Source organism: Panonychus citri, unplaced genomic scaffold, assembly GCF_014898815.1.
Source record: "Panonychus citri isolate SS breed McGregor unplaced genomic scaffold, ASM1489881v1 Contig00116, whole genome shotgun sequence".
NCBI classification, from domain to species: domain Eukaryota; kingdom Metazoa; phylum Arthropoda; class Arachnida; order Trombidiformes; family Tetranychidae; genus Panonychus; species Panonychus citri.
This window is the reverse complement of record NW_026515521.1, coordinates 240,883-265,182: the sequence shown is the minus strand read 5'-3', so window position 1 is coordinate 265,182 and position 24,300 is coordinate 240,883. Positions and strand designations below refer to the sequence as shown.

The 24,300-nt window shown below is 32.3% G+C and overlaps 3 protein-coding genes across 4 annotated transcripts; all 3 read left to right on the top strand.

Moving 5' to 3' along the window:
- Window positions 1-7,597: 7,597 nt before the first annotated feature.
- On the top strand, window positions 7,598-9,746 carry LOC128390233 (aspartate aminotransferase, mitochondrial-like). Its single transcript, XM_053349920.1, has 2 exons — window positions 7,598-8,447; window positions 8,600-9,746. The coding sequence occupies exons 1-2, from the start codon at window positions 7,788-7,790 to the stop codon at window positions 9,224-9,226; spliced, it is 1,287 nt and encodes a 428-aa protein (XP_053205895.1). The 5' UTR covers window positions 7,598-7,787; the 3' UTR covers window positions 9,227-9,746.
- Window positions 9,747-10,663: 917 nt separating this feature from the next.
- On the top strand, window positions 10,664-15,057 carry LOC128390232 (heterogeneous nuclear ribonucleoprotein M-like). The gene is made up of 3 exons (XM_053349919.1): window positions 10,664-11,270; window positions 11,770-12,704; window positions 14,490-15,057. Exons 1-3 carry the CDS (start codon window positions 10,848-10,850, stop codon window positions 14,503-14,505), a joined length of 1,374 nt encoding a protein of 457 aa, XP_053205894.1. The 5' UTR covers window positions 10,664-10,847; the 3' UTR covers window positions 14,506-15,057.
- A 147-nt stretch (window positions 15,058-15,204) lies between these two features.
- On the top strand, window positions 15,205-24,266 carry LOC128390229 (uncharacterized). Of its 2 annotated transcripts, XM_053349917.1 has the most exons (9): window positions 15,205-16,043; window positions 16,227-16,348; window positions 17,273-17,342; window positions 19,473-19,549; window positions 22,198-22,528; window positions 22,622-23,475; window positions 23,828-23,899; window positions 23,963-24,052; window positions 24,130-24,266. In XM_053349917.1, the coding sequence occupies exons 1-9, from the start codon at window positions 15,950-15,952 to the stop codon at window positions 24,196-24,198; spliced, it is 1,779 nt and encodes a 592-aa protein (XP_053205892.1). In that variant the 5' UTR covers window positions 15,205-15,949; the 3' UTR covers window positions 24,199-24,266. The 2 variants fall into 2 exon arrangements, with proteins under 2 accessions (XP_053205892.1, XP_053205891.1); XM_053349916.1 differs by having other exon boundaries at window positions 22,198-23,475.
- The last annotated feature ends 34 nt before the right edge of the window (window positions 24,267-24,300 follow it).

Sequence of the window (24,300 nt, the reverse complement as noted above, 5' to 3'; positions counted from 1 at the left end):
CATTTTATTGAGAGAAACTCAATTGACCCTTACGGTCGTCATACAACTGAGCAGCCTCAAAGTGCTGCCCTCGAGCGGTCATATGTTCAACCGTCACAAATCAATTTATAAGCTTCATCATAATTGTTTCTAATTTCTATTATCTCCTTTAACATTTCAATTTCTTTTTTCGACCATTTGTGTACTTCTTTTTTTAGTGTTTGAACAATTGTTGGGTAATTATTGGTTATCCATGGGCAGGTGAAATATCTATGTTTCATGGTCGGTCGGATTTTGTTGCAACATTTAACTGCTATTCTCTGTTGTGTCAGCCTTTGGATCGTTATTTTCTGGTAAGTATTTAGCTTTTTTCCCAGTTTTACATTTAATTGATTTATTGTTGATGGTGATTTTTCAAATGTCTCTTTTGTTGTTTGTTTTTCTTTTTCTTTTATTTCTTTTCTTTGTTTCATAGCTGTTTCTGGTCTTTGGGGACAAGGTACGTCCCATCCGATTTCCCTTGTCCACCACTCTTCTTGTTCCGGTTCATTCATCTTCAATGTCCATTCTCCTTGACGGCTTAATGTGTTTCGTATATCCAACCCAAAGTTTGATTCTGATTCAAAGTATCTCGTGGCCAATTCTGATAATGTGATCGTAATCCCTGTTCTTCCCCAAACGCTCAAGATGACATCCAGCGCTATTATTTCGAGTTCCCATTTTGATTGGATTTCGTTCTCGTAACTAAATTGCCATATTTTTTCACTGTTGTTGTGAATGATTTTGATTTTTGGTTTTTTCCCTGGAATCGTTTTGTATTTGATTACATGTGTTGGGTTTGTGTTGATTTTGGTTGTCAATTTGTCCACCGCTATCCACTTTCTTGGTATTATTTCTCCATTAATTTCTTTTTCCCATATTTTTTGTTCAATTTTGTAGTTTTCTGGCCATAATGGTAATTCATCGATGATCCAGTACGTCCATCTCGACTTTCTTTTCTCTCCCAGGAAACTATTGATTGCGGTTCCAATCGCTTCGTAAATTTGGTATTCTGGTATTCTGCTCTGGATCGCCAATGGCATGAATTTATACAGTTCCGGCCATAGATATGCATTTATCAACATTTTTCTTATCTTTGTAGGTAGATATCGAATACATGGCCATCTTATTTTCCTTCGATCATATGTTTTATCGGTGATTTCTTGGTTAAATTGTTTTTTAAGAGTATTAATTGTTACTTCAGCTCTTGAATATTTGAATCCCACTATTTCAAACATCCCTTTATCATTGATTTCTATTTCTTTTGTTTTTTCTCTGTTCAACTTTAGGTTGATTTCTTTCAAGTCACTTTGGATTATATCGAGTATATTTGATGTGTTGCTTTCTGGGTCAAGGACAACTGTAAGGTCATCGGCGAATGCGTATATTTTAATGCCTTGTGACCACCACTTCCTTATGCAATGATCCAATGCGAAAATAAATAACAGTGGTCCCACTGAAGTTCCTTGGGCTATTTCCGATTTCGATTTGTGATACAATTTCTTTTTGTTTTCGTAGTAGGTGTACCAATGGTTATTATTCATTGAGTCAATTAGATTCATTGTCGATTGGCCTAAGGCATTGGTCAGCCGACCGCGGATTGGTGTTAGGCTGACCGTGTCAAACGCTGTTGCCATGTCTAATTGAATTATCTTTGATCTATTTCTTATTTCTGGTTGTAATAATATTCTGATTAATTCTTCTCTTGATTTTCTCTTTAGGAATCCAAATTGGGTATTCGGCAGTAAGTATTCATTTGCTATTGCTTGTAGTCTGTGTGCGAGTATTGAGTCGATGATTTTAAGTAGGTACGATGGTGATCTCACCATTCTTACCTTCCCATTAGGTTTTGGTACGAAACCGCAGCCGAAAATGGTAAGTTTATTCGGTATGTGAGATTGTTTCATTATTAACTCAATTACTTCCATAATTGCTTCTTTGTTTTCTTCTTTGAATCTGTTCCAGGTTGTCACATTGAAATTATCGGCGCTAAGGCTTGATGATTTCGCTTTACCTTTCTTGATGAAATTTTTTTCGTATTCTGTTAATTTTCCTTCAATTGGCGTGAAATTATCGATTAATTTTGGTTTGTTTGTGGTGAACGGTGCTAGCCATTCATCTTTACTTGTTGCTGCTGTTGGATCTGACCAATCTATCTGTCTATCTGGTGCTAGTAGGTATTTCTTAATTGTTTTCCAAAGTTCTCTGGAGTCCTTTGATTTGAATGCTTGTTTTAATCTGAATTTTCCTCTTTTCTTTTCTATTTCAGATGTTAATTGACTAAGTCGTGGTTCGTCTTGAGGACAATTTCTTCTTCTTAGCTGTTTCCTTTCCTTGAGTAATCTTCTGAATTTGTTTTTCTTTTTGCTTTGATTTATCCATCTCGCATGATCATCTGGAAAATGAACAATTTCATGGCAGCGTTTAACTAATTGATGATTTTTCCCCCACTGTTGATCGTCTTTCCATATTATCGGTTTCAACTTCCAGTTACCAAATTGTTTGACTTTAATTGTTGGTATTGATTTTGTTTTCTTTTCTATTAAGCATTCACAGCTTATTCGTAGATGATCAGATTCATTTTCTTCCGTCATTATTTTCTTTGGTGGTAGTGTTTCCTTGAGGAAAATCATGTCGATAACCCAATTTGTGTATTTATATGTTCTTTCCAGCTCTGTGGTGAACGGGATGATTTTCTTTTTTGTTAATGTTTCGATTATTGGACGATAAATTGGATTTCTTGATTCTTTGTGGTTTTCTGTCGTTTTTTGCCAATACGGAAGTGAAACATTCCAGTCTCCCATTACGATGATGTTCTCGTATTTGCTTTCGTTGATTGCTGCAACAATTGTGGTTGTTATATCCGTTGAATTATTTTTCCATGGTCTTATGTAAGCTGCGATTACCGTTAATGAGTTGGATGGTATTTCAACTATCACCACATCCGAGCAGTTTGGTCTTATTTGGTGTGTCTCCATGTGGTCAGATATTACGATTGACTGTTCACCGTTCCAGTACATTCCTCTTGTGTTGAAGTGGTCGTTCAAGGCTTTTTCATTTGGCTCGGAGATCGAGAAGATTGTATATTCTCCATTTAAGGTTTTATTAATTATCTCTTCGGTTAATTTATTGTTTTTATGTACGTTTTGGTGCACAATTTTAAAATTACTCATTTTGTTGTTTCCCGGTTATTTGTTGCTAAGCAACCTTTTCTCTTTTTGTTTCTTCTCTTTTAGTTACATCATTTGAAAATGGCCACTATTCCTAAAGAGTTTAAATTTGTTGCTCTTGGGCAATTAATGAAAGAAGATTTATATCGAGCTTATAAAGATAAAAAATTCGTTGTTGGAGCCAAATTAATTTTCGTTCGTGAGTTCAGTAGCTTACTTGGCAGTCGGTTGAAGATTGTTTCCCAATCTTATGGAATTAAATTTGTTAAAGGTGATAATGTTTATTTGGTTCGGATTGACTTTCGTTTTGACGAGGATCCTTTTTTAGGTATTGGTTGTCATTCTAAGTTTGCTAAAGCTGTTGATGCTGCTGTTTATAATTTCATCACTCGATTACTTGAGTCGAGGCCTGATAGTATTATGGTAAGTGTGACCCCAGATTAGGGCTAACCTTGTCTAATCTATTCTGTTTTCTTTTCTAGCCTAATCGTCTTATGGTATTACCTAATTGGCAAGGTCATTGCTTTTTGAATTCGGCTTTAATTCCTCTTTTTCATTGTGTGCCATTCGTAAAGCAACTTTTCTACTCGTTCATTGACGCTGAAAGTGCTGTTAATGTTGGTGTTTTGAAGAATCCTATCAAGACTAAGAATCTCATTACTGACACTGGTCCTTCGGAGGGTTCTCAGCTCTGGGTTTACGTTCTTCATTCTTTTTACCGAGAGTTTTTCAAGGCTTCTATGGTTGATGGTTTTCGTGTCAGAAATTTTCCTCCCCAACTCCAGCGAAAGATGAGTCCCGATCGACCTTATTTTCCGCCTGTTAAGGAAAGACCCTTGAATGATTTGGAGTTGAACGATCAACAAACTCATTTACTTGTTCATCTGAGTAGTTTTTGTTCTAATTCTTATCGAACTCCTGGTGGAGCTGAGGATATTCTCTATCGGGATGTGATGCGAAAGTTGGCTAACGATGATTCTAATTTCTGTAAGAATTTTTTCTTTACTGTTACTGGTGATTTTTTCTGTCGTTTTTGTTCTTGTGGAAAGCAGAGTTTTAGGTACAGTTTCCCTGTTTTGTATCTACCTGGTGATCTCTGTTATAAACTTTCTAAAGTGAAACTTTCTTCGATGATTCTGAATTGTGATTTCTGGGGTTTAAATGTGACTCTGACTTGTCCCAAGATTGTCAATGGTTCTGTCTGTGGTGGAGTTTACCGAGTTCTCAAGAATTTGAAAGTTGTTAATTTGCCTAAGCTTTTGGTGATCAGTTTAAAAGGTCCAATAATGGATGATGATAATTTTGAAATTGAGATGGAGCAAACGATGATTCTTAATTTTAACGGAGCTGAAATCGAGTATCATCGATTGGCTTTCAGCAGCGTTTATCGGGTTTGGGTGGATTTCTTTGGTAATTCTCTTGGTGATCGTTTTTTGGAGGAGCAAAATGGTCGTTTCAGTGATGGTTGGCATACCTGTCTCAATATGTTGACTACTACTGGTTATGTTGAAGTTAACAATGGTGAGGTTTATCCCCCTTGTCCTCAACTCATGAAGAGATACAACGAGGGTTCTCTTATTTTTTATCAAGCTGGTAAACCTACTTGGTTACCTGTTTGTGATTCCATTGATTAAAGTTAGTCCAAATCCGGGTTTCACTTTATCTAATTTTTATTCATGAATTTGATGGTAACCTTGATAGGTTATCTTACAATTTTTACAGAGTTTAACTCTTGCTCTCCCAATAAAGTATATTGGGCCTTCACAAGTTTCAATCATTCCTTTATTTTTCTTCATTTCTTCATATAATTCAATATTCTTAATAAAGATAAGTGTTTTCTTTGAGAAATGGATTAGTATTTCTTTCTTTGATTTCCAAATTTCTATTTCGATTTGTTGTGGTTTATTTATTTCTTGTCGTGTTTCCATGATATACCAATCAAGAGCGCTGATCGTTATTTCAGGGTTATTTTCTTTAAATATGTCGTCGATTTCCGATTTCATGAGGGGCGATTTAAATTCATATACTGTTTTCTTTGGACCCACTGATTTATTTTTTACCAAATGTTGTAGGTGAGTTGGCATTTCCCATTTAAATTTCTTTTTATGTTCTAATGTAATGTTAACCACCCATGGTTCTTCCTCTTCGGTTAAGCTGCTTGAAACACTTGTAGTCTCTGCTAATTTGTCCATTAGGGTGTCAACAAGTTTTTGTAATACGGTCGAGGCTTCGCTGTGTGGTGATTGATGTACTAAGAACGATGTCACCACGATTAAACCGGTTATAACATTCACTTCCATTTTTTGTTCTTCGAGAACTTTTTCCGCATCTTTGTTTATTATAGCTGAAAGTATATGTTGAATTGTTTCAATATCATTTTTAAACCAATTTATAAATGTTTCATTTAACAAATTTTCTTTAATTAATTTGAGAATTAGTTCACTTGTATCTAAGTCCATTTTGAACAATTTTACAAAATTTTGATTATTTGTTTTCAATATCTTTTGTATTCTTCTGACTTGGTTGCTATAGTGACACCGGATTTGGATTAACTATAGTTGCCTCTTGGTTACATCATTAGGCGCTCATATTCAAAATCTATATCTGAAATGTAAAGAATCAGTTCTGATTTGTATAACATACAATCTTGACTATAAGCTTCATGTCCGTTTGTGGTACAAGACGGGCATTTGGCTTCTTTGCTGTTACAATTTCTTGCCAAATGTTGCCCTGAACATTTTTGACATCTCAATTGGTTTCGGCACGTTCGTCTCGGGTGTCCAAACTTGTGACACAAATTACACGCCATTATTGGAAAATTATCCCTGACTCGGTAGTCTGATTGACCAGAAGATAATTTTCCTCTCAATCTTGTTTCAATCTGTGATCGGATTAATGGTGAGACTTCCATGATTAATCCGAATCGATTTGAACTCAGGCCCATTTCAAATTTGTGGAGTATTTTGTATTGGTCAGTTTCATGGAAACCATTGAGTTTCATCATGGTTGTAACCATTGTTTCCCAAGAGCCGCTGATCGGTGGTCTTACATACAGAATTTTGATCTGTGGTTTATTCCATTTTATAATCGATATTGATAATTGATTCGGGTTGAATTTGCGAAATAAATCAGCTCTTTCTTCCTCTTTGTTTAATAAGATGATTGAGCTGTCTCGAAAAGACATTATTCGAAAGGTGTAGGGTAAAGACAGTTCACTCAGTTGTTGCGTTAGACCATGTATTGATCTGAGATCTTGTGGTCCTTCCACTTTTATTTTGTAATATCGTTTGGTACCTTTCCAGTTCCACCAACCTGGTTCTGGTTCATTTTGTTGTTGGTTAATAACATTAACGGCTTCTTTAATTTTCTTTCTTTTCCTCGGGGTTTCTTCTTCTTCTGGAGCATGTTGCTTATCTTTCGTGGTCGTGAGGGCGGATTTAGCCGTAACGGTCTCATTTTTTGTCCGTCGTTTGACTTCCGAGTTTAGGAACCTCATGTAACTTTTAATCCATTCGATTTCTTTTTTCTGTATTTTCTTTCCATCGGAATCTATTGGATTGGAATATATCTTTTTCAACATTTCCACATCCATCAATAGTTCATTCATTGACAGTGGTTCCAAGCGTTTTTTAATGAGTTCTTTCTTATAAGCGTTGGATATTTCAAACGATGTTATATGTTGTACTCTCTTTTTGGTAATTTCCCAGTTTTTCTTTTCTTCGTCACTTGTTATTGGTACCATTGGGAATGGAAATACCTGTAATAGATTTATACATTTTTAGTTTTTTACACGTGTGTTTTTTACATTTTTAGTTTTTTTCATGTTTTTCTTACCTCTTCCACTTCATTTTGGTATGTACTTGTAGCTGGTGATGTATTCATTCTTTTTGGCTCGTCGATTTTCAATTTTAGTTTAAAGGTCACAAAATTAAAGGTCAATTTAAAGAGAGGTTATTTTTAACCAGAGTAATTCAAGAAGACATGCTCGCGACTCGGGCATGACTTCTAGAGGTCATTTCAAGTCCACCTCCTTTGCAGGTGTGACGCTTATCCGATTCGCTCCGAATTCCCAAGTAGCTCCATCTGGAGGAATTTCACTCAAACTCTCTTTTCTTCTTTTCTCTCTTCACTTTTAGTCATCATTTTCTTTCACCAATTATAAATTTTTACTCTTCTTCTCCTCGAGCTAATCAGTTTTCCAAATGACCATTCAATCATTGAATTTCAATGAGAATTAATTTTCTTTTCTTTTTGTTTACATTCAATTTTCTGAGAATTTGATTAGGAAAAGCGTCACCTGTTTTCTCTTTTGTGAACTATGGGAAATTCTAGTTGTCGAAAGATCCGTAAGATGGAGTAACTTTTATGTGTTTGTTGATTTTTTCTTTTTAAAAATTAATCAGTCACTTGATTTTTACATAGAAATTATTTTTCTTTATTGGTTTTAACATCGTTGGAATTTTTTGTTTGCTTTGTTTTTCTTAATACATTTTGATTTGTTGTTTTTTCTTTTGTCATTTCCTTCGTTGGTGGTGACCTTTGTTGTTGTTGTTGTTGTTGTTGTTTCGTTTGTTTTTCGTCTTTTTCTCGTTCGAAATCATGTTTGTTGTTAGAGTTGTGAATAAGAAATTATTCCTTTCCAATGGTCCATCTTGCTCCTTGTCTTCCTTTAAATCATCGCTTAGTTGGTGGAGTGGTGTTGAAATGGGTCCACCTGATGCCATCCTTGGGGTTACTGAGGCTTTCAAGAAGGATACTTCAGATAAAAAGATGAATCTATCGGTTGGTGCATATCGTGATGATGATGGTAAACCATTCATTTTACCTTGTGTAATGAAGGCTGAAGAAATTTTATCAAAGAAAAATCTTGATAAAGAATATGCTGGTATTGCTGGTGTTGCAGATTTTTGTCAAGCCGCTGCTAAATTGGCTTTTGGTGACTCGAGTCCGGTAATTAAGGAGGGTTTAAATGCCACTGTTCAAGGTATTTCGGGAACCGGTTCTCTTACCATAGGTGCTCACTTTTTAGCTCAATTTTTCCCTGGAGTTAAAGAGATTTACATGCCAACACCAACTTGGGGCAATCATATTCCTATTTTTAAACGAGCTGGTCTTACCGTTAAACAATATCGTTACTTTGATCCTAAAACCTGTGGATTCGATTTTACCGGAGCCCTTCAAGATTTAGCCAAAATTCCTGAAAAATCAATCATACTTTTACATGCTTGTGCTCATAATCCAACTGGAGTAGATCCTAAGGTGAAACATTTTCCGTAATTTCACTTACACGTATTCTAATTTCTCAAATCACTTTGGTTAATCCGATTTTCTTTCTTCATCTCTTAAATATTCTCTTACTCTTTCTCTCTCTCTCTCTCATTATTATTGTTTTTCTGTTTTTGTTTTTGCAGCCGGAGCAATGGAAAGAAATGTCAAAAGTAATCAAAGCCAGGAATCTATTTCCATTTTTAGATATGGCTTATCAAGGTTTCGCCACTGGTGACATTGATCGTGACGCTTTTGCTTTACGTATGTTGGTTGAAGATGGTCATCAGGTTGCGACGGCTCAATCATTTGCCAAGAATATGGGTCTTTATGGTGAAAGAACTGGTGCTTTCTCTGTTGTTTGTGCTGATAAAGATGAAGTTGCTCGGACCATGTCACAACTTAAGATTATTATCAGACCAATTTACTCTAATCCTCCAATCCATGGAGCAAGAATCGCTTCAACCATTTTGAATGATCCCTCACTTCGTAGTCAATGGTTAACCGATATTAAAGTAATGTCAGATCGTATTAATACCATGAGAATCAAATTAAAGGAAGGATTAAAACGAGAAGGATCAAGCCGATCATGGGACCATATTACCGATCAAATTGGAATGTTCTGTTTCACTGGAATGACACCTGATCAAGTTGAAAGATTAATCAAAGAATTTAGTGTTTATTTAACAAAAGATGGTCGCATTTCCGTTGCCGGTGTTTCCTCTAAGAATGTTGATTATTTGGCTCATGCAATTCACCAAGTTACCAAGTGAAAATCTAATGAGTAGCCTGATCCAAAAGCCGCTTGTCTAACAGAAAGTCTAATTCTTATTGTTATTATTCAGAAAAAAAATTTATCTAATCAATTATGATAATCACATTCAATCAAAAGCTAAACGAATACTCGTTTTTTTGTGATATACAAAAAGACAAACACGATGATCACTATCAAAGTAAATTGTTGATATTTTTGATTGAATTCTAATTATCGTAATTATTGGCTGATAAATTTTCTGTATTTATAATTTGATAGAATTTTGTAAAAATAGAAATTGAATACGATTAAACCAATTCGTATGATTAAATTGTGTTTGGGAAGTAAAAAACAATCAAATCAAATTTAATATCTATCAAGAGGTTGCTCTCCAAGGGTCTCTCTCTCTCTCTCTGTAAAATAATATTCAACACAATCAATTGTATCTCTGTGAAGGTTATTAGTGTATTAATCAGAATCAATTATCTTGCCAACAATTGAAGTGTAACAAGATTAACAATCATCAATCAATGAACTAATTGTGTAAACGTCTTGACGTCTTTTTTTCAATTGGAGACAACAACAAAACAGTGAAAGTAATTTAATTTTGTATCAAATTTTTATAAGGAACGGAAGTAATTAATTCTCAATCTAGTTAATTTTAATTTTATTCAATTGATGATTTTGAATAACAATCGTACATTTTGATTGTTAAGGTGAAAAATTAATAGTTAAACTTTTGAAAGAAAACAATTAACACATCATTGGGAATAAAATTGAAAACAATTAACTAATCAAATCAAACGTTTTCTATCGTTGAAATAATCAATTAGTCAACTATTAGTTTTTTAATCATTAGATTGATTAGTTTACTTGAAGATTATTACAATGCAGAGAATTAGTTTCGATTGTTAATTTTTTTTCTCAAACAATTAATTAACAATTAATACATTAATAAAACGATTAAAACTGTTTATCATAATTTAAGGTTCTAATTGTTACTAAAAAATTCATCATCGTTCTTGACACCATTATATTGTTAATCTCATCACATTTAATTGTAACAGATGAAATTATTGATTAAATGTGTTACTCAACAATCAATGGAATCAACAACAATTAACTAATCACCTTTAGAGCAAAAAAGTTTCCCTCTAATGTAAACAGTAAAAGATCATTTCCAAATGATTCGATTTAATTTTCTTTTCTAAAATTCTCATTAATTAGAATGATGATTTAATCCTTAATTGTTAGAAAAATGGTCAAATTTATTGAGCGAAAAATTTTTTTTTCTCAACATTCAAACTTGGCGGTAGAAAAAAAATTCTAAATAAATTGTAGCCAATGAGCGAAAGAGAATCAATTTTACTGCTTTGTTCTGTCTATTGTTCTGTCTACACTTTTGACTTTTCTTTCTTTTCTTTCGGTAAAATTTTACTCTTTCTTTTTCCTCTTTCAATTTCTTTCTTTCTTTTTTCCTTCTTCTTTTCCTTCATCTTTTTTTTTCTTGTTTTTTTATCCATCTACTTATCATCTACTTTTACCTGTCTATTTCTTCTGTCTGTCAAGTTTCCTCTGTCTTTCTATTTTCGCTAAATTTATTCGCTCTTCTCTTTTCTCCCTTTTCTCTCTCAAACCCGATGTACCATCAGTTAAAAATGTCCGATCGAGATATGAGAAATAATGGTTCGGATGGTTTGAATGACTATAAGAAGGATGCCAAAGGATGGAACCGAAATTTAGGTAATCGTGGTGGTAGTGGTAGTGGCGGCGGCGGTGGTGGTGGTGGTGGTGGAGGCGGCGGAGGCGGTGGACGTCGCAGATCTCGATCACCAATTGACCGACATCGAGGAGGTGGTAGTGTCAGTGGCGGTGGAGGTGTTGGAATTGGTGCAGGAGGTGATAAGGCTTCTCGTCGAGTGTATGTTGCCAATGTTCCCTTTGATATCAAATGGAATGATCTAAAAGACTTATTCAGGGAGAAAGTGGGCAATGTTGTCTATTGTCAACTGTTTGAAGATGAAAAAGGTCAATCAAGAGGCTGTGGTTTAGTTGAATTTCAGGTAAGAAAATTAATTGTCATCATTTTTTCCTCCTTTTAAATTCACTTGCTTTTGATTTGCTGTTTCTCTGTCGTATTTTTTTACTGTCCTTTCAGTGTTGATCTCTTTTGTATTCTTACCCCGTCAATTAATTTAAATTGTCTTTTCTTCTACACTTGATCTTTTGATTCTCTATCAAATGTTTACTTTTCCAAGATTTTACCAATTCTATTGATGAATATTGTTTATGTTTAAATGTGGTACATTCGAACTGTTGATTTTATATTTTACTCTGTCTGTTCATTTTTTTTGTTGAGTTTACTCTTTCCTATGTCTGGTATGCTTTTCATCCTGATCCTTATTTCTTGCACTCTAATAATTTACAATTCCCATAGTATCTATACGTTATTGTAATAGTAAAAATCAAAGGGATACCAGTATTTTGTTGCCATTCAAACTTTTAATCGCTCTCTTTTCCTTGTCAATTTTCATATTCTTGTTTCCATATTTTTCTTATTAGGATGCATCCTCTGCCCAGAAAGCAATTTCAACATTACATAGGTACAATTTTCGTAATCGTGAGCTTGTCGTTAAGGAAGATCTAGACTGTGAAAGAGATCGCTTTGGTCGATTAATATTACCCGATGCAAAAAGAGGAGGAGGAAGTATCAAGGATTCAAGAGAACGTGAAATAATACCCCGAGAAAGGGATATTTATGATAGACCTGCTGGACTTAATCAATCAATCAATTACACCACTTATGGTCTGAGTCCGCAATTTCTTGAAAGTCTAGGTGTATCTGGACCTTTGAATAACAGAATTTTTGTCGCCAATCTTGATTTCAAAGTTGGAGAGAAAAAACTTGAAGAAATTTTCAGACTTTCTGGTAAAGTCTTACGAGTTCGTCTTTACACCGATTCATCAAATAATAGTAAAGGACATGGAACAGTTGAATTTGAACATCCAGTAGAAGCAGTTCAAGCCATTTCCATGTTTCACAATCAAAAGCTATATGGACGTCCAATGAGCATACGAATGGACAAATATGAATGTGAAGAAATGCCGGAAGAATTACCTAGTAAATTACCTGCTGGTCTTGAAGGTGTCGGCAAGGGTCTAGGTATTGGCGGTCAACCTCTCGATATTGGTAAAAGTTTAATGAACAACTTTATCAATGCATCACCAGTCCAACCACCGCCACCCGCAGCACAACCCATACAACCAATTCAACCTATTCAACCCATACAACCCATACAACCTATTCAACCTATTCCACCACATAATTCTGGTATCAATGCTTTTGGTGGTATGGCTGGTATGGCCGCTACGGGTAACATGTCCCAATTGTCCATGTTACAACAAGGTTTGACTCCGGGTTTATCAGCAACGCAGCCAGTACCTTCAAATTCTTACAACTATTCAAATACTGAATCGAAGAGTTTATCTTATTCTAGGTATCAATGATCCCATTCACTTTGCTGAAATTGTCTTGATTTTGGAGTTTCTAAAAACAGAAAGGTCCATCTAAATCTAATTGCTTCATCTTTTACAAAACCCAATTATCATTCGCTTTGGTATAATTCCATTATAGATACTTTCAAAATTTCATTGTCGTCATAGATTTCATTCCATCTCATGTTTTAAAGTATTCAGCAGTTTTTTTTGTTCTAAATCTCCTTCAATTCCAAGTACATCAGGAAAACATTGTACCTAACACGTCTCTCATTTCAGTAACACTAATATCTTCAATTTTCACCTTATAATTGCGAACGGTTTCTGTTTATCTCTTTTCTGTCTTTTTACAGTATGTGTTTTTCCAAAGTCGCTAATCAATCTTATCAGAACTAGAACACTATTTAGTAAATTGTCCTGGTTCTCATACACTTTGAAATGTTTATTCTTAAGTAAAGATAAATCGATTATCAGAAGATATCTAAACTCTTATGGTTCTAGTTCCTGAGGCTCTAGTTGAGATTCAATGATTGATTCAAGTTTTCATTAGCATTTGCAGTGTTGATGAGACTTTGGTTGAATTTCGCTCAATTTTATATCAACTAAATCGACGCGTGGTTTAGTTAATCGATTAGGTGAACCTTTTTTCGTGTTTATTTTGTTTCTATTTTAAGATTTTGATTTGGTTTTCATTTTCCATTTTGTTTCCATTTATACTTTCGACATTATCCCAAAGAGAAAAGGGAAAAAAGAAAAACTCTTCCTAATTCAAAGGAATTGCGCTCAACGCGTATTCTAAATTGGCTTTGACTTGATCTTTACATTGAACTCGAATTCATTTAGAACTATTGGCATTTTCGAGCTTATGCTTGTTCACCGGTGATTGAATTCAGTTGTTACTTCGTTTAATTTGCGCAGATTCACTTGATTTTTTTCCATTTGTTCATTTTCTTTCATCACGTGGTTCATGTTGATCTTTGTTGATTTTTATAAATTCAGTTGATTAGTTTTTAATTTTATTCTTTCATTTTGTTTCGATTTGTTGTTTGTTTTTATTTGTATAAGTTGATTATCAATATTGTTTTCGTTATCAATTCCATTTGGCTACCAAAGATACTTGACCACACGGGGCTTCGAATTTAAAGTTCGAGAGTCAATTAGTATTTTGGTTGTAAATTTTCAAGAAAATTTAAAGAAAAACAATGGATTATCTCATTGTATCTTTTTTCGATCGATATTTTCCCATTCATCTCGTTAAATCTACAATCTGTCTGTCTATCTTTCTTTCTTCCAACCGAATCACAATTTGAACTCATGTAGATTTTTCTCCATGAGAGAAAGAAACGAAACTCATTCTCCTGATTCATCTCAGAATTCATATAGTAGCTGAAAGATGAAAAGGAAGAGCAAGATGAGTGAGAAGGAGAAAAATTCTGTTGGTCTGCAGAAAAGTGAACAACCAAAGATGATCGAGAGAAAAGTTTACTAAGATAGAGAAAAATGAAGATGATAAGTTCACATGAGAAGATGAGAAACAAAATTACCAATAATTTATTTGGAGAAACATTTATCATGTTAAGTTTGATTTTCTATTGAAAAACTAATAGAGAAACAAAAAGTGTCCGAAAGTGTAACCAACTTGCCAATCATCAATTAGACAATTTAAATTGCAATCAGGAAACAATTTGGTGGGGAAACTTATTGTTTCCTCCAATTGCAAACTAAATTGATTTTTTTTCTCCAAACAATAATACAATCAACTAATCAACTTGCGTGTTTGTAAATAGATTGTGTGGATCGTAATCACCTTAATCAACTCATTAGTTAATTAACACCCAACAAAGAGATGCCAATTTTTGGTGATAAAACTAAACGTCCAACTGAAAGTAAGTATTTCAATTATATTAAATTGGGAAAAATTTGTTACTCCAAGAATATCATGAAATCAACTGAGTCTTATGAAACTTTTTCTATGACGATGAGTATTATAAACAAACTTGTAAACAATAAAAAAAACAATTCATTGACATTATAAGTTAATGATTAACTATCACACAATCAACTTAATCATCTTCATCTCTCCTGGTTAATGATACACCATAGAATCATCATGGTGATTGTTATTGGATTTTTTTTTCTCTACCTGGAAACTATCAATTCATTGATCGTACCCAAGCTATTCAATAATAGTGAAAGTAAAATTTGATATGTAGATCAATTTATTTGGAAACTATTAACCAATAAGCCAATCAATTGATTCTAATCGTTGAACATTAACCAAATTTACTGCTAATCAAAAATCAATCAAATGAGTTAATATAAAAGAAAACAAATAAAACGTTTCCAATGTTTGAACGTTTAAACACCAAAGATTATTTTCAATATACGAGCACAATTAAGTTTAAACAATTAACCAGTTGATCAACAATCAGTTGATTATAAGGTAATGTTGATAAAAGTTATTTGTTTAATCATTTCTCCGGTTTGGTTTCCATTTCTATGGAAACATTGAACAGAAAAAGACTTTTCTTTTTTTTTCTTCTACCTCATTCTCTCAGCATAAATATTACATTTTCTCTGTCTATTTTTAATCTTCTCTCTGTCTATTATGTTTTACCCTCTCTCTCTCTCTCTTATCATCATCATCATCATCATCATCATCCTCCTTCTCTTCCTCTTTCTGTCAAAATTTACGAATCGATTCCCGATGTAAAAGAGTAAGAAAAACAAAAACAAACACCAATCACTTTTTTCTGCCTATTCACATATTCCCATGCAATTTATCAGCATGATAAATATACGTAAACAAATTAAGTAACAATCAGTTAATCATTTTGTAATCAATTCTATGGTAACATAATTATTATTATTATATTGTGAATATTTAAACATTTACCAAGAGGAAACGTTTAACCAAAAACCAGAAAACAAAGTAACATTAGTTAATTTGTATTCGTTAAATTAAATGATTGTCACTTCCGTGTCTTAATTGTGATTAGTATTAGCAATTGATAGTTAATTGTGGATTAAAAATTTAATTATTTGTGCCTCTCAACATGTTACAATCAACAAGCTACACTCAACAAGTTACCATGTTATTGGCTAAGTGTTACTTTGCTTACCTTTCATGTTTTCACCTTTAATTGTTACAATTAATATAATTATGATCTGGAAGTGGCTCATAGATGATTTGTAATCATCTTGATTACAAATTAAATCCAAACAATTAACTCAATTTTTATATATAATGTCTCCATTTGTTTACTTCTTTGCTGCTCTATTTTTATTATTCATTGGTAACCTAATTTTCCGAGCTTGTTTTCCAGAAGATTTACTTTCAGGTTAATAACAATTAACTAATAAACTTTATCACCGATAAATTTAATTTTCGATGAACAAGAAAAATGTTCTCTTCGAAATGAAAAAGTTCTAATAACAAAATTTTTCCCTTTTCTTGCTTCATTCCAAACCTTTTCTACTCTCTAATTTCTAATTGTTGCCAACCATTTCTCTTAATTGTCCAGATTCTGATCTGGAGGAATCTGATTTATATGTGAGATGTAAACCTGGACGATTAAATAAATTGTGTAAAGTAACTAAATTCAATAAACAAGAAATTCGTAAATTGTATCAAGGATTTAAACAGGTAAGAACTTTTTCAGAATAAAAGAAATTTGAATAATCGAATTGCAATCAATGAGAAGATGATGTAATATTCATGATAGAACAGTGAACTGTTAATAGTTTCCATAGTTTAACTGCGATTAATTGTTAATCGAACTAAAAAAGTGTATAACTAATCAACTGAATAATCAATTTAACCAGAAAATTGAAGTCAGCGAAACTTTGGCAGAATTTCAAAGGAAAAAAAAGTAAAAAGAAAAGTTCTTATGACAAATTTGAGATTCATTTAAGAGGAAATTGTTAAATAATATGAGAATAAATCTAGTCCATTGAATTGAATTAATTCAAACAATTAATACCATTTCAAAATGGTTAACAATCCTGAACTTATATAATAGTTATCAGAAAGATTGATCTTAAATCAACTGAGCCGTAATCAAATTAAAATAAACTTTTCAATTCTGATTCAATTGTAAATACGATTAAGATGATAAACTTATTGTTAATAACAGTTGATGTCAAATTCAATCTTAATCATGATTCCCACATCTTCATGGAAAACACGATGACAGTAGTAATCATGATGATACAACCAAGTGAATATAACAACAATCAGCAATAACAGAAATCAAATGTCAGAATTGGATGTTGAAACTAACAATCAGATAAGAATGAAATTGTAATCCCAATCGGAATGAATTCAGTTTTTTTCTTCCCAGAAATCAGGATCTTCATGTTTATTTTTGCTCGAAACCAATAATATCTGTGTCAACTTTAACTTCCTTCACCTTCGTAATCATTATTTCTCATCATGATTATTATTATTTTCTAGTTGATTGTTATCATAACCAAGAAGAATATTTATCATCATGAAAACTGAACATCATCTTCTCAATGACAGAGAAAAAAGTTCTTACTCTAATCTAATATAATCATGATATCACAGGAATGTCCTTCAGGATTGGTAACTGAAGAAGCGTTTAAAGCAATATTTGCTCACTATTTTCCTCAAGGAGGTGAGTATGAACTTTATCATCTTCAATTCCACTTCATCATCACCATGATCCCTTGGAATTTGTGGTAGAATTATTTTCTCTCTCATCTTTTTTTTACCATTGGTCAAGTTTGATTATTTCTTTATCTTTTTGGATGAATTTCTTTTCTAATGCACATAACAAGAAGATTTCACCTCAGAATCATTAGACTTACAATCTCATCATGATCAAGATTCAAGAGATAATTCATGAGAAATGAGCAAACCTCATGAAAATTATAAGCAAACAAAAAACTTTACTCCATAATTTATATGCTATTTAGCTCATGATAGTCAATTATTTCATCAGAACGATATTGAGCCAATTAATCAATAGTTGAGTCATCATTTTTACCGATTCCTGAGCAATCAATATTTTTGTATCCACCTACATGACAATCTTATTTAGAACCATGAATTCTGAAACAGCTCAAGGGATAACTAAACATTTACATGTCTCTCAGGTCAAGGTAATGGTCAGTCTAAAATTGTGATACAATTTCAAATCCATTACGTTACATTGATACTGAAGCTTAAGTTCATTTTTTTTTTTCATGATTCATATCATCATGACGTAAGTCTGAGTATTGAGTTTATGTAAAAGAAGCGGAAATAATCATTTCATCATTAATTCAGTCGAGTGTATAATTCAATAGATGTTGAGTAATCATTTCGTATCTCAGGGTATTCATGATAAACTAGAATATCATTGTCCATGTTTTTGTCTATGTTTTATTCATAGGACCAGTAGAATAGGATTCCGAACGCATCTTGTTATTCAAATCATTTCGTTAGAACTTTTTTTCCTTTTCTTTTCCTCGCTTTCTCACGAATTTCTCCTATTTTCTTGTCATCATCTTTAAGGTTCTCTTTTCCTCATCATCTTTTATCTTTCCCATTCATGATGGAGATAATAATCATCTTCACAACCATTTATATTCATGATGCTCATCATCATCACGAATGATAATGGAATCCAATTATTGGTGCATAAGAATTGGTTAGTGCAAGAATTTAGCTCATAAACTCCTAATAGTAATCAACATTATCACCATCATCATCAAGAGATAATTGATTATTTGCTGTAGAAAAAGTTTCAACTTGAGAAATCAGAAACTTTTCAAATAGTTTCAGATTTATTAATATATTCAATTCTATGTAAATAATAGTAATCAAGATACAAACCATCATGTAACCTGTAATGTTATTGTAATTCAATAAGCATTTAACTTGATTAAATCAGATTTTTAGTTTATCAGGAATGATTAGCATTTAATTAACTTTTACTCTTGAAAAATAAGTAATTGTAACATGTTAACTTGGAATCAAATTGATTGTGATCGTTAAACTGAGAGCAATCAAGTTAATCATTACCAAAATGATTTATCTTATCGATTTGATCCATTTGATTAGAGCTAAGTTTTAATTTCCATATTGATTGTTTTTCCAACCACTTTTAGGCAAACAGAATGATTAACTTTAATAGTAACCAAAGTTAATTTATTTGATGCCCTTTAACCGAATTGGTTAATAACTTTTTATCGAAAATTGATTTAGTTATTTTATCACATGAATTTAAAGCTCTTTATTTCAAGAAAAAACTTTTTATTTCATCATGATTACATGGGAAAGTAAACTCGTAACATAAAGTATCCAAGTTTTTCCGTTGAATTCAATTTATGACGGAAATCAATTCAACAAGAAGTGACCATTATGTTCATCATGAAAGTTCACGTTCATGATAAATATTAGATTGTTGGGTTGAAGGAAATTGATCGAAAACCTTGAAAGTCTATGGTAAATGTTACGATTCACTAAGTTGAAACTTTTTGTCGTCACCTTCCCCTTCAATTAACACTAATCAATCTTGATTAACTTTTCTAAAATAAGTCTAGTTAATTACAGTTAATTTCTAACCTAACATGTAAATATAAGGGTAATCAAAAGATTTTGTGTATTTAAAAAGATGAAACTAATCAGTCTCATCTCAGGGTTGATCTTGAATCTTTAATTTCCTTTCTTTTTCACTTGATATCCTTTAATCATCATCAATCTGTTAATTACAATCTTGTTTCCACTAATTATCATCAATTTTTCTTAATTATAAATCAAGATTCATCAATATATGCCCACTATGTGTTCAAAACCTTTCAAAATGCAGCCGGAAATAAAGGAAGACTTAATTTCGAGGTAAGATTATTAACTATTATGATAAAACATTACATCAATTCTTAAACCAACTAATAGAATCCTAAGCTAAAGTGTAAACAATTAAATGTGTTAGACAATTCATTTGACAACTTAAGTGGAAAATAACGTGCAGTTTATTGCAGAAAAAGAAAATTATTAGAAGACGAAAGTTTATGGTTCGATTGTACTTTTTCAACTTCGAGCTATTCAAGATTGTTCACAGCCCCAATCCCTTGAGAATGATAAATGTTCCAATGCTTGACCAACACTCTAACATTGAGATGATATTCCTTTTAACCTTTAAAAAAAATGACGAGATCGAACCTTATATGAAAATGGCTATTCCATGTAATCCATTTCATGAGAAAAAGGTTCATAATCTCACGAAGTTTTCTCAACTTCGAAACCTTCTAAAGGCTACTTGCAGAAAGTACACGAGAAAGTTATTGAGTTCTATTAAGATAATATGAACAATTCCATAGTCAACTTTTCTTTCAATTCAATAATACTCAACTTATTAAACTAAAACGAAAATTCTATAACACTTTAGAAAACTGATAATATTGATTTCGTATTTTCTTTTTTTTTGATTATTAGTCATAGAATTAAAATATGAATTCTTGTATTTCTACTTTGTTGGTAATCGATTGGTTGGAAACGTTTTTGAACCGATTCTGTATCAGATTAATCTATAAGTTGAGTCTACGAGTAACAATCATGAACAATTATTATCATAATGGTTATAAGGGATTGGTCTGATCCTTGATAACCTATTGGAGTGAAATAATCAACCAGACTAACAAAAGTTATGAACGAATCTTTTTTTTTCTTCTAAAAATAAATAAGATAAGTTCTTGCGTAGAGAATTCATCTCATTTCCAACGATTAGTTAAATATATTCCTATTAAAGAAGTAGTGAATAAATCAGGAGAATTGACAAGTCAGTATATCGATTCCATATTCATAAGTGGCTCTTAAATGAATTCTATGTAAAGAAAAGGTTCTGAATTAAAGGAAAATCACCCTGAGGTTGTTAAGCAGACTCTGTACTTTTTTCATTTCCTCTTATCATGTTCATGATTAGTTAACATCCATACATCATGATCATGGAAGGAAATAATTTTTTCTTGATAAGTTTTTGTACAAACAACTTGCCTGATCTGTTACTGATAATTATCATGATAATATTAATGAAAGGATTCAATCGTTAGTTTCATGATGACTTTCATTGTCATTACATTTTACTCAGAAAATTTCATGGGAAAATTTTGTCTTATCATTTTCATTCATCTTTCCATGAGATTCTTCATAATAACAATGTAATAATTACACATTAGTGTTAGTTTAATGTAACAGAATCAAACTAAACTGAAACTTTCAGTTTGAAGTACAATGTTAACAAAAAAAATGATGATAACTCATGATTATTATGCTTTCCATGCTAATATCATGAATTTCTCAGAGGAATAGAAAAGGAACTTTTTTTTCTCAATCGAGCAAGTAATGAAAAAAAGTTCGCAAAACTTGTAATGAACATCATTCGTCGATTAACTCTTTCTAAAGATTCCTGGTAAGAACAATAATGAATCATAATAATCAGAATTTAATCTGACAGTTACTATTATTTATATTAAGATTAGCCTATTGGTTAATTGTTTCTAGAGCACAGTTCACATAAATCAAGGTTCTAATTAATCAATTAGTCAATCAATTACATGTCAAAGTCTTATGGGTCGAAATAAATTGATTATGGTGATCAGTATTGAATTTCTCAACTTGAATGCTACGATTCTGATTAATTATCAGTTATCAACATGATAAGTGATAGGAAGTACATTATAAAGACAAACAAAAATTAACATTGATCATCAAGATTACTTTGAGTCACAATGATTAGAAATGATAATGATTAAAAAATTGATTGAATTTAAAGTGAGATAATTTAATAAGGAATCTATCGATAAATATTCTCAATTGAAGTAACCTACATATGAAGTGCAGAAATTATCATTAATTGTTGATTAACTAATCATTACAGATAGAAAATCGTAAATTTCAAGATCAATCCTGATAACCATTTGATGATTATAATATTTAATACGGTTGCATGATGGTGGAAACATGATGATTATCATGGTTGATCACGATTCTGCGATAATTACTCTTCTTGTTAATGTTCATAAGAAGAAGAAAAAAATCAGTTAAAATTTGATCTTCATTTTCATGGGGATGGTTCCTTTGCTTTCAGAACTTTTTCTTTTTTTTCTTTCTTTAAATTCTCTGTGACTTTATATCATGTTGTGAACTTTTTTTCTCGTTTTTTTTGGCGAATTGAAACAAAATATTAATCACAATAAGCAAACTAACAATTAACAATATTAAATGAATGAAACAATAGACTAACTTTTTTCTCAGCGTAATAAACATGATAATTCAACCAAACTTGAAACTTTTTCTTCAGTTATCAACTACCATCCAAATGGATGACAATTAGCTCTCAATTGTGTTTTGATGATTTATGATTATTAATATAAGCCTTTTGAAAAGCTCATTGGTTTTGTACGAATTGTTTAACGAAATTGAAAATGATTAATCAATGCGATTCGGTCAAATTTTTTGGATTTCTATTGCGAATCTTCATCCACCAGATACTTGGTGTTCCCAAAATAGATGCTCCAGTTGAAGCGACTCAAGAGGCCATCAATCGCTACGAGAAGTATGCTCTTTTCTTTCGTACCTTGTTGCACGGATTCCGTCAGTATGGTCAAGGTAAAGATCAATATAGTAACTCAAAGGATGTGACACTTTCAACGTCAAGTCTTCATGCAAACTTGCCATTTGACCTTAAGAATTGGAGTATTCGGCTGGCATCGGCCGTAAACTTTGTTCGCTTCGTTAGTTTGATATTCATCAAGGACGAAGCTACTCTCATCTATCTTGGGGATAATGTTTTCCGGTCAAAAGATCGTATATCAATATGTATGTTGAATCTTTTCTCAATAACGGTGTCAATGCTCGTTCGTGAAGCTTTCTTACGTAGCGAAGCTCAAAATCATTGTACTGTTCTTGCAGATTATGACTATGTTCGTACTCATGGCTTCAACTCTTCACATCTTAAAATGACCACAGCTCAGACTAAACAGTTCCAGTTGACTGTCCACTTTTTACTCAACCTTTATAATCGTATAATTACCTGTATGGTTCCATTTATAGCGATCTTGTACAATATACCCTTTTTTACCAATCCTTACACATATCAAATATCATCTCTGGCGATTTATGGTACTCTCTGGTCTTTTACTCACACTTGGTCAGTTGTTTTCCTTGCGAATGAGATGTTAACAACCTCTGGTTACATGTTTCTCATTTGTGCTATCCACTACTATCGTATACAGTCAGTTGTTGAGCAATCAAAATCCATTCCTAACGAGTCTAATCTATCAATTGGCCCTCATAACGATACTTACATAGCTAATGACGACTTCAAGGAGTATCGAGAGCTCAAGAGTAGAGATAAAACTGATGGAACAATGTTCCGGCGAGTTAAAAGATCAAAAGTTTCACAAACTTGTTCTTCGGAATCATTTCTATCAACTATTCACAGAGATATTGAAATTATCGCTAATCACGATCTAAAATGTGCTCAGTTTACGCCGAATTATGAGATAATTGTCAATTGGGCTACGAATCTTATCGGCAATTGGACTCATCGCTTCAATATCTATGAATTTGACTTTAAGCGACTGCGATATTTGGTCTTATATTATTTTACGGTGGTCGCTTTTATGGCTGATCTGTTCATCTTCTTGGGCGTAATCATCGTTGCTCATTCCCGATTAGTCGCCAACATGTATGCAGTATTAGGCTTACTAGTGCTAACCCTTTCTGCTATTGGTTGCTACTTTGTAGGTGATTTCATGACAAAGGTTTGACCAATGTCCATTTTAGTATAAAGCCAATGAGAAAATTTTCACTTTTCGATTTTTCAACTTGAAGTTTATTGAAAGTGATTAATTGAAAGCGTAATTCAATTTGAAAAATCAATCTCATATCTATTAACTACATTGTTATATTTTATTGTCGAAATAAATTGAAGTTTCAATTTTGCTTTAATCGACAATCGATAGTTAGAATGAGATATAATTGAAATTGAATGTTTTATCCTCACGATGATCAGCATCTATTGAAGGTTGAAACTTTATTACAATTTTTATCATTTAGATTGATTGAGCTTTATTCTTATTAATTTACTCTAATCAATTTTAACAATTCATTCAGCTTGAAACATTACACAGACGATTCCATTCAATCTGCTGTGAAACCAGATTACCAATTAATATCAGATTAAAGGTAAATTTTTGAGGATAGAGTTTATTGTTACAACAATTGACAATAAATATCATTTTCTGTTAGATACTTGAAATAATGGATCGGTCTCTTGGACCATATAATGGGATTAAAGTTGGTGATTTAGCAACAATTACGCAAAGTTTTTTCATAATTGTGAGTCTTTTAATTACATTGTCTATATTAACATTGATTTTGATCAATAACAACTAATTGTAATGCTTTGATTACAGTTCATGTTGGAAATTGCAGCGACTTTCATGCTATTTGTTTGTAACATTCGTGGGCTATTTGAGCAATAACTCCCGTTCGTTAATAATTGGTTTAATTGCCATTTAATTTCAATAACCTAAAATCAACCCAATGTCAAATTTTAGACTTTTCAAACTAAATTTCATCTATTT